The 9,927-nt window shown below is 49.4% G+C and overlaps 1 protein-coding gene across 3 annotated transcripts in view; it reads right to left on the bottom strand.

Annotated features, from left to right (window-relative positions):
• Window positions 1–2,713: 2,713 nt before the first annotated feature.
• M1AP (meiosis 1 associated protein) overlaps window positions 2,714–9,927 on the bottom strand; it is a 45,337-nt gene continuing 38,123 nt past the window's right edge. For all 3 annotated transcript variants that reach the window (XM_074821631.1, XM_074821633.1, XM_074821634.1), the window contains exons 5-10: window positions 8,791–8,964; window positions 6,965–7,115; window positions 5,653–5,794; window positions 5,154–5,360; window positions 4,153–4,308; window positions 2,714–3,873 (exon numbers count right to left, since the gene is read on the bottom strand). In XM_074821631.1, the coding sequence (XP_074677732.1) occupies window positions 3,733–3,873; window positions 4,153–4,308; window positions 5,154–5,360; window positions 5,653–5,794; window positions 6,965–7,115; window positions 8,791–8,964 (971 nt within the window). In that variant the 3' untranslated portion in view covers window positions 2,714–3,732. The remainder of the gene's footprint in view (window positions 3,874–4,152; window positions 4,309–5,153; window positions 5,361–5,652; window positions 5,795–6,964; window positions 7,116–8,790; window positions 8,965–9,927) is intronic.

The raw sequence follows: 9,927 nt of genomic DNA, 5'->3' as shown, positions 1-9,927 counted from the left end.
CTGGGCGCTGCTTAGCGGGGTCCCAGGCCACCTGCTCATGACTCCAGTGTGAGGCTCCAAGACTTAAACGATGAAGAGCAACCTCCCAGGAGCAGGGAACCCCTCCTTGGGGCTCTCCCTTCCGTACGGCCGTGGGTATTTGTGCGTCTTCCATCCCTGCGGTCACTGTATCTCAGTGTGCTGTGCCCGTTCCGTCCCATGGAGCTGAGTGTGGCTGACCCAGCTTTCACTGAGGAAGGAAAATGCTCCAGCATCTGTGCCAGACCAGTGATCCCTGGACAGCCCTGCATTCCTCTTGGCTGAAAGGGCATTTTATTTTTCTTGCTTCAGCAATGACATCATCTCTCGTAACAGCCGACTCAAGACTAAGATGTAAGTGCATAAGACAGACGGAATGCTCCCGCACGTGGCCTGCTTTATTTATGCACCCTGCCACGTGACGGAGAAGTGCGTGCAGCAGGGAAGGCTCTTAGTCTCTCCTGGTCAGAAGAGACAGTCTGTTCTTCTCTGGCTCAGTGTTGTGGACAAGACCTGTTATCTTGTGCAGACTGCTGCTCTGTGCTTTACTTCATCTCCTTTCTGGCAGCAGTTTGGGGTGTAATAGGTGCTTTGGGAAAGTGTAAGAAATAAGGTAAATGCAGAGCCAGCCTTTGGCTGGTCATAGCCTTCCTATTCCCAAAGCAGTAAGACTTTAGGACCAGGAGATGGATTCTGCCTAGATGAGGATTTCTTCCATCTGCATTCATAGAATCATTGAATGGTTTGGGTTGGAAGGGACCTTGGAAATTATCTAGTCCGCTCCCCCTTCCACGGGGAGGGACACCTTCCACTAGCCCAGGTTGCCCAAAGCCCCGTCCAACCTGGCCTTGAACCCTTCCAGGGAAGGGGCAGTCACAGCTTCTCTGGGCAACCTGTGCCAGGGCCTCCCCACCCTCACAGGGAAGAATTTCTTCCTTAGATCTCATCTAAATCTGCCCTCTTTCAGTTTAAACTGTTACCCCTTGTCCTGTCACTGCAGGCCCTGGTAAAAAGTCTGTCCCCATCTTTCTTATAAGCCCCCTTTAGGTATTAAAAGGCTGCTATAAGGTTTCCGTGGAGCCATCTCTTCTCTGGGCTAAACAACCCCAACTCTCAGCCTGTCCTCCTATGGGAGGTGCTCCAGCGCCCTGATCATCTTCGTGGCCCTCCTTTCCCTCTCCTTTGCCTTGCTTCTGCTGTCCCCTTACACCTAATTTCCATGTGTTGAGCAGTGAAGCACCCAGGTGCAGCTCAAACACACCCCTGCCACGTCACAATGGTTGTGTGCCATGGCTGAATTCAGTCTGTGTACTTGGAAAATGGCATCCTGGCAGCCAGTCCTGACCAAGGCTTTGCTGAGGTGCCTGGGGATGCTTGGTTTATGCTTGGCTGCTCTGTCCACTTTCTTACAGTGCAGAAATGGTCCTGGACGAGCAGCTTTGTTCACTTCTGCCCAGGCCAGGTGCTACGGGCCAGATTGGGTGATGCATGGGAAGTCCTTTGGATATCAGACTTCCTCATATGAGGACAGCCTGTGTGCTTCCCTGTTCTCTGCTAAAAGCCCATGCCCCAAAATAGCTGAGAAATGTCAGACTACTGGTCTAGCAGCCAGAGCTGGGAATCAACAGAGGCAGAAGTCTTGGTCTCTCTAGGTCAGGGGCAGTTTTTACCAGGAGAAAATTACTTGGGAGCTGCTCAAAGCCCAAGAAATCTCTTCCCCTTGGGGCTACCTTTTTCCGTTTCCTGTTCTGTAAGGTGTGTTCTTTTATAAGTGCTACCTGCTCCCCTTTAGAGCCCAGCGTAGTGCAGTCATGAGACAACTGTTCTGCCAGGATATCCCTTCTCACACTTGCATTAGGGAAGCACCCAAGTTCCCTCTGGCTGTCAAGAGTTGGTCAGTTATTGCCCTGCTTCACCCTGTGGTGATCAGGTGGAGGGCTTTTCAACAGGGACCCCCAAACAGCCCCAATTTTGTGATTTGCCTCCCCTTATAGTCCCTTTTTCCTCTCCTCAAGTTTCCTCTTTAGCAGCTTCTATCAGCAATAAATCACAAGCCCCTGTTTATTTACTCCTTCCCATTGGCAGGGTGTTTTGTTGACTTTGTACCCCAGTTTGGTATTTGTTATATGGTTGCCAAAGTAATTTCCATCTGCATCATCAATTCAGTCAAGCGAATCCCCCATGTCATGTTCTGCGCCCCCAATCTGCCCGATGTTGTCATTTCCATATTGTCTGGTTGGCACGCCCCAGGCTGGGCCACAGACAAGCATGTCACTACCCTTTGCCACTGCTCCTTCCCCAGTTCCTCGTGCTGTGAGCTTGTTAGAGACAGGCAGGGGTTAGCCACCAGCTTGCACACCCACACAAACCCCTGTCCCCGTGCCTGCAGGGGTGTCTGCACTGTCCTCAAGGTATCTGCCTGGGACATCTTACCCCAAGCAGCTGCCCGGGACGCAGCCTCGTGCCAGGCGCGGAGCGCTGCCAGGGTATGGGCAGAGCAGGTCTGTGCCCTGGGTGGCTAGCAGGGCCTGTTCCTGAACTGGACTCTGCTGGCTCCACTCTCTGGCTGCAGCAGTTGCCCTGGGAGCATTGTGCTTGCCCCGTGCCCTGGGTCACCTGCAGCTGTTTCTCAGGAAGTACCGGGCAGTGCTGGGATCGCTGCGTACAGAACATGTTGTCAACCACAGGCAGTCAGTGAACGTTATGGTGGATAACTTTATTCTGAAACAGCTTGTCGAAACGAAGTAAGTAGAAAAACCACTGCCGGTGCTCGGCATCCAGGAAGCCCACTGAGACCATCCCACCTTGGCTCAGTTGAGCTGCCCTCAGCTCCTGCCCTGCCAGGGGCAGCTGTCCCATGTCTGCACTGAAAAACAGGCTGGCATCTGCACAAGAGCTGGGCAGAAGCTCTCTGAAAAGCTCCAGGCCAATCCCCCATCTTCTGAACCCTGCCAAGAAGTACTTGCCGTGTTGGCTTGCAGAGCAGCCCCACAGGCACAGACGGGCCATAAGGAGAAGAGCATCCAAGCAGCAGCTGGCTGGGAGAATGGTGCTGCGGTGAGCTGCCACGGGGCAGGAGCCAGCCAGGGCTTTAGGGCTGGCTTGGCACTTGCTACAAACCCCTCTGTGAGCTGGGGAGTTGGACAGTGAGACCAGTTACGGAAGCAAGCAAATCAGCGTCATCATGGGTAGTGGTGCTCTCGAGGGCACGGCGTTCTGGGCTTTAAGATTAAATTCAAGAGCCCTGTTTTACGCCTATTCAAACACCCTGCTGAACCTGCTCCTGCAGGATGAGGGCAGCTTGACGTTACTGCCTGCTTTTATCTGTCTGACTTCCTCACCGCCCTGCTTGCAGCTTTTCTGCACCCGCTGACAGCAATCTGTGATTTGTAGCCTGTACTAGCCTAGTCTCAGAAACCAAAGTTTGAGGCATGCTGGTGATGTGTGCTGACAAAAATGGGAAATACAGGGTGTTGTGGGGGATATCTGACTCTCTGGACAGAGGGCCCCAGAGCAGCAGGCTTCCTGCAGACTGGGTTGGTGACTAATAAAACCATAAAACAAGGAGGAACAAACGATGGGAAGTGCCTGTCGGACCAAGGCCAAGCTTAGTGTCTTGCCTGACCGCTTCTGGCCCAGTGTGTAAGGCTTGGCAGCAGAGCAACAAGCCAAGCCTTGACTGCACGTGAGCAGGCTCAAGCAGTGCCCTGGGGTTCACTGTAGGAACTCGTCATACTCTTTGGGGAGCAGGGGGCGCTCACAGGAATCTCTCCTCACCGCTGCTGGTCTGAACGCTTGGACAGGAGAAGGAGCCATCAGAAGGGGTGCCACTGTGGCTCTGGCTCTGCTCTGATGCTGCAATACAGGGACAAAATACAAATGCACCTTGTGGAAGGAGGCGCTGGCTTGTCCAACAGTGCCCTGTCCAGTTGTGTCTGCATCTCCCTCGCAACTGCATCAGCTTATGCTACCCACATCCCTCTGCTCTGCCAGCTGCACGCCGATGCTGCCCTGCCATCTGCTGCCCTCCCCGTACTGCCGGGGTATCGGGAGCTGCCCTCAGCCCCTCTGCGGGAAGCAGACCAGACGGGCAGAGCAGAGACTGTCGAGGCTAGTCAAAGGCAAGACACATACCTGCTTGGGTTGATGCCGCTCTGGCCGCTGGTCCCTGGGCTGGGCCTGCTGCCAGTGCAGAGGTTTGTACAACACACTCTTCAGGTATTTGTAGAGGTTGCTTTTTACGTGCAAGGGGTTATAAGCAACTTCCACTTCCAAGCTGTTCAGGGCACTCTGCTCAGACAGAAGAAAGAACATAGTGGCTATGAGATGTGACAGGTAGAGGCCGTGGGGTTTGCTTGGGCTTTTTTGCTTTTTTAGTGTTGAGGGCTTTTTTTTTTTTTTTAGGTATGAGTGTTACAGACACTCCGTGCCATCCTGCAGTGATGGGAGAAGGGCTCTTGTGGCTGTTACCCGCAAGGACCACTCTTAGCTGTGTATAGAACAAGACTTATCTGCAACCAGGTCTTAATGGATTTAAGCATTCCCTTGCAGGATGCTGTCCTGTCCTTCCCATGCCCAGAATCAGCCAACGAGCTGGAGCACCTTTTCTGGGCACTGTCACCCTCTCTGCTTCATAAGGCCTCTTCCCCCTCCCCCAACAGACATGTAACATTGCTCCAGAGGACAGGCATTGGCTGTCTGTGAAGAAAGCTGTAGGATATATTGGCTGCTGGGAAGAAGTTTTAGATTGCTCCATCATATTCCAGCTGTCACTAGACATTTTCACAGTCATCTCCTCCTCTATTCATCTGCTAAAACCTCTAGTGAGGGCTCTGCCCTTCCTAGCGTCACCTGAAGCAAAGGCAGACAACTCAGGAGAAGAACACATGGATGCACAACAGAAAATGTAGAAGCCTGAATCTACTGGAAGAAACAGAGACACTTTATGTACTGATTTATCTTATGCCTAAAGCACCTCCCTCTGCAGTCTGAGGAGATCCACGTTCCCCAGCAATGAGGGAGACAGATGCAGCAGCTGCATGTCCTGTGCATAAAGGCTGATCCTTTCTCTGATCCCTGCTTGTACAGCTGCGATCCTCTCCACAGAGGTTTGTGCAGGGCTGTCAGTGACTTACCTCTACAGGGCCATGTGCTCTCTCAGGGTGTTCAGCAAGGAGAGCTGGGAAGTTCGACGGCAGCAAGAGCTCCCTGGTGGCGACTGCTTTGACAAGTAGAGTGGCAGAGTCGGAAGGGACAATGATGTAGTAGGAATGCACCACGATGTTCCAGTTTGGACTAGTGTTCTGTGGCTCACGTTTGGCCAAAAGCATCCACTTCCTTTTCTAAATGGCAAAAGCCAAAACCAATGTGAACAATGGGCAATAGCCACTTCCTTCAGCACTTTCACTGTAGGGGCTGCTGGGTTCAGAAGCAGAGACATTCATACACATCAGAATAAGAACACTATTCTGCATTATGGAAGGATTTACAAGCCTGACACTGGGCCATGAGATGAAGCTGCAGCTTTTGAAACATGTTTTCTGGTACAGGCTAGACAGATCATACTAGATGTGCACTGACTATTCCTTTCTATGGCAATCCTCCCCCATGAAACTGCAATTCTCATACACTCACCAGAAGACTATGACATAGAGCATGGAAGCTGTGCTGATTTATCTCCAGTTCATCCCAGTCTAGCTGCCAGCAGCTTGTGGGCCTGATGATGAAGGGCAGGCCATACAGTACAGACTCACAGACCCCTTCGGACTTCAGAGCCCTACAGATATACAGCTCGTGTTAGTGAAGCACAGCCAACAGGAAACAGCAAGAAGACTACCAGGAGATGACTAGCTCACCTGGCTATGGCAGCATCAGCTACCACACTGCTACAAGCACCTAACATCTGTATTGCTGTGGCCTGTCACTACGAAACCTTGCAGAAAAGTCCAACTGCAGTAAAAAGAGGCTTTCTTGCCGATTTCCAGATCCCCTTGTATCTGCTTTGACAAGAGCATGCCAAGAAGCAAATCCAATCTTCATGCATTTTGCATACAAAACAGATTGATAATCTGGCCTCTTGGGCAATAACTCACCCAGTCAATTACATCTCTTCTGAAGTGATTTTTACCAGACTGTGGTTATCCTTCACTTAAACTGACATGTGCTCTACTCCTGCACAGAGCCAACATCCCACCGCAAACACCACTATGGACTTCACAGTGCTTGACACTGCCTGTCCATAGCACACTTCTGCTTCACGACAGGGCATTATTAAGTAGCTTCAGTGCTTTGGCTGTGGGCCATTTATGCACAATTACTGAGCACTCTTCAGCTACTAACAGGATGAGAATCATTTTAAGAACAACTGTATAGTTCAGAAATTACACACGATTTTTCCTATAAATACACCTCAGAAAAGACACTAGAGACATCACTCTTCTGATGCTCTGTGCTTACCGGCCACAGGCTGCTGACAGGAAAGCAAATAAACTTTTATATGAAGTCACACAGCACTATGAGGCTTTGCTTGCTTTTTTACTACTAGTCAACTAGTTAGCTCAGGCTCTGACATCCAATTAATTGCTGTGGCCTCATTAGGCAGTGAGAGAACAGCAAAATTATATATGGAGCAATGGCTGCAATCTACAGAACTTCACACCTGAGGGAAACAACTATTGCATGAGTAATATCTGTGGTGTTACACTCAAAGTGGTAGTGTCATGGTAACACCATTTCTGACTCCACACTCCTGTCTGCATGTGTGGGATGTGCTGTTCCATGACACGAAGAGTTACGGGAGTTGAGGGTACCTTACATCAGAATTTTGCTCACTAGCACTTTATGGTGATGTTATTAGGGCCTAGTTGAAACTGCACAGAAAGAGTGAAGGCTGCTTATGATACCAGCCTTCCAGTTACCAAGCACAAAAGCACATAACAACACTCACTTTACAACCCGGAGTTTATACAGCACTGTAGCTGGCCAGGCTGCCATCTGGAAGGGTGAATTAAAATCTGCTGCTCTCACGGTGCCATCAACCGTCTCAGAAAGCAGAGCTGGATCGAGCAATCTCTCCTGCAAATCGCACTTCAGGCACACTAGGAGAAGCAATTGGTTTAGATTGCTGTAAGTGGCAATGTTTAGCACATGACATGCTCGAAGCACTTACAAACACTAAGTTAACGTTTTCTAGCAACAGCAACTATTAAGGGAAGAACAATGCTAAAGCCTGTGACAAGGCGACAGTCTATCCCCATTTTACACACAAGGGGAAATACCACATGCTTGGCACGGTCATGAAACAATGACTGGTTGGTAGCCAGGCAGGCACGTTCCAGTTTTGGTGATGAGTGGCCAGCTGCAGAGGGAGCAGCTCATTTCCCAATGCCACACATTTCTTGCCAGCTTTTCTATCTGTGTTTGCGGAGAAACCCAGCACACTGATGACACTAGTAACTCTGGAATATGGTGATATATAGCTGCATACAATTTCTCTGGCCTTCTACAGATTTCTTGAGTGTGGGAAGGTGAAAAAACCTGACTGCAGCATAACATGGTTTGCCTTGCTAGCTATAATAAGACAAAGCATCAAGTATGAAGCTCAATATTATGATGAAGGAAAATCCACTTTTAACAAAACATCGTAATTGCCTGTGCTCATTTGGAGGCCGTTATGGTAGCTACTACATAAATAAAAAGTCACATCAGGCTTTCTGCTTTGCTTGCTGTGGAGCATATCTGCCCCAGAGGTCTCCCCGGAGCCTTCTCTTCTCCAGCTGAACCCCCCCCCAACTCTCTCAGCCTGTCCTCACAGTGGGGGTGCTCCAGCCCCCCGAGCATCTTCGTGGCCTCCTCTGGACCTGCTCAAGCAGGCCTGTGTCCTCCTTATACTGGGGGCCCCAGAGCTGGACGCAGCACTCCAGGACACAGTACTCCACAAAAGCCACCAGCAACCCTCTATGAGCTTTGCTTCCAGCCTGGAACTGGCCTGTGGATCACCAGAAGAAAACAAGCGTGCTGCTGCTGTGATGGCGATGGGAAGCTGCCCGTGAGCTCCATGCTGGAGTAGCACAGAGCACCATGGTGGAGAGGGGTTACCGGAACCGCATGTGCAATTCCCATGGCAGTGCAGCAGTGACAATACAACAACTTATGGGAAACACCGATGTGCTGTAGCTGTTGGTGTTTTCAGTGCTCACCCAAGGATGGATTAGGGACTTGGACTTAACGAAGGAAAAAAAAATTACACATTCCTTATAAATTTTCCCATGCGTTATAATTGGCAGCTCCAGCTAGAACATTAGCTATTTCAGTGCTAAATCAATAAGATATAACTACAAGCCAAGTCCCTGTGTGAGACAGTCTTTATTTAGTGCAGCTCTGGCACAGACTTTTAGTATCAAATACAAGGACCACAATTTTTAGGGCTATACAACTGAGCCAGATGGTCCTTGGCTCTCAGTATGTAAGGTCCCTTTTACCTTGGGAAAGTGGCTATAAATTCACATACTCTTCAAGGCACGTTTTTGCTGCAGAATGGAAATGGATTATAGCATCAGCAGCCACAGGACATGGCAGCAATCTGTAAGTATTCTAAGCAAATGTCCCCTCTCAGCCTGAGACAACAGAAACTCCAGACAGCTTTCAGAGTCACCCAGAGCCCTTACTTGGGACTGTAAATGTGAGGGACCATGCCCATAGGGCAGGCCTGGGTAATCTTTAAGGCTGTGGGATTTAGGAACTCCCTGCAGAGGGGGAGAGAAAATTAAATACTTGGGGTGGTCCTGGGTGCAGTGGCGTGGCTGAAGCCTCCGGATGGAAGGAGGAGATGGAGGTGTTCTCTCTCTGTGCCATAGTCACATAGCCACGTTTTAAACAGCACCTCCAAGCTGATGACATTGTCCTCTATGGTTTGCACATCGATGTCCATTCCCAGGATTGCCATGTCTGCAGGAAAAAAAAAAGGTGAAAAAGCACAAATATGTTTAGCCACAGAAAAGAACGTTCTTTTGCATTTCCACTACACTATACCTCCTTAGTCCCTCAAGTGCTTCAGAAGCTGTCACCATGCAAATCACAGCACAGCACTGTGATGGCACCACAGGCCACACCAACACCCTTCTCATCAACGCGGGGGGGTGGACTGGCTACTACTGTCTTCAGAGGACTAGCTGTGACTGACGCAAACCACCCTCTGCTGTGATCACCTCAGCACTGGCCTCAGAGACTCTTCTCACAATTTTAAACCATTTCCTCCTTTTCCCTAAGCAAGGGACACTGGATATGAAATGCTATGCTAATGGAGAATTTTGTAGTAGTGATGGAAAAGTACTACTCCTCATACAGAAGACAAATGTTACTTTGCAATATGGCCACAGGACTAAATTGCTAAACATCCTCAGTGTGTGTTTAAAGGAGCAGCTACTCACAAACCTGAGAAGAACAGAAGCAAAACCTGGCCTGGCCCTGACCAACACAGAGGGCATGTTTCAACACGTGACTGTTGAAGTGCTGCTTGGCAGCACAGCAACCCCACAGCAGAACATCCCTGCAAATACAACAGTAGTCAAAACTATCCAGCACTGTTACATTTGATTTCAAAGAAGCAAAATGCATAAAATGTAGAGACTTGTTAAAAAGAAAATAAAAGGAGAAAGTAAAATGTTTGCAAGAACACAGCAAGTATTTAAGCTACCATGTTGGAGGTGCAGAGCAAATGTATATGATCTAGCAACAACATTTAGGAGTGGAGAAATGTACACTTGACAGCAGAGTTAGGGAGGTCACAAACAAGATTAAACCCTTGCAAAAAAACCCAAAACCCCAAACGCCCCCAAATAATAACTCAAAGGTGAATCCAAATGAGAACGTAGCATAAAGTCTTACAGATTAAATAAATAAATAAACAGG

This window comes from Strix aluco, chromosome 4, assembly GCF_031877795.1.
Source record: "Strix aluco isolate bStrAlu1 chromosome 4, bStrAlu1.hap1, whole genome shotgun sequence".
NCBI classification, from domain to species: Eukaryota; Metazoa; Chordata; class Aves; order Strigiformes; family Strigidae; genus Strix; species Strix aluco.
Note: the sequence above shows the minus strand (reverse complement) of the source record. Positions and strands in the feature narration are given on the sequence as shown.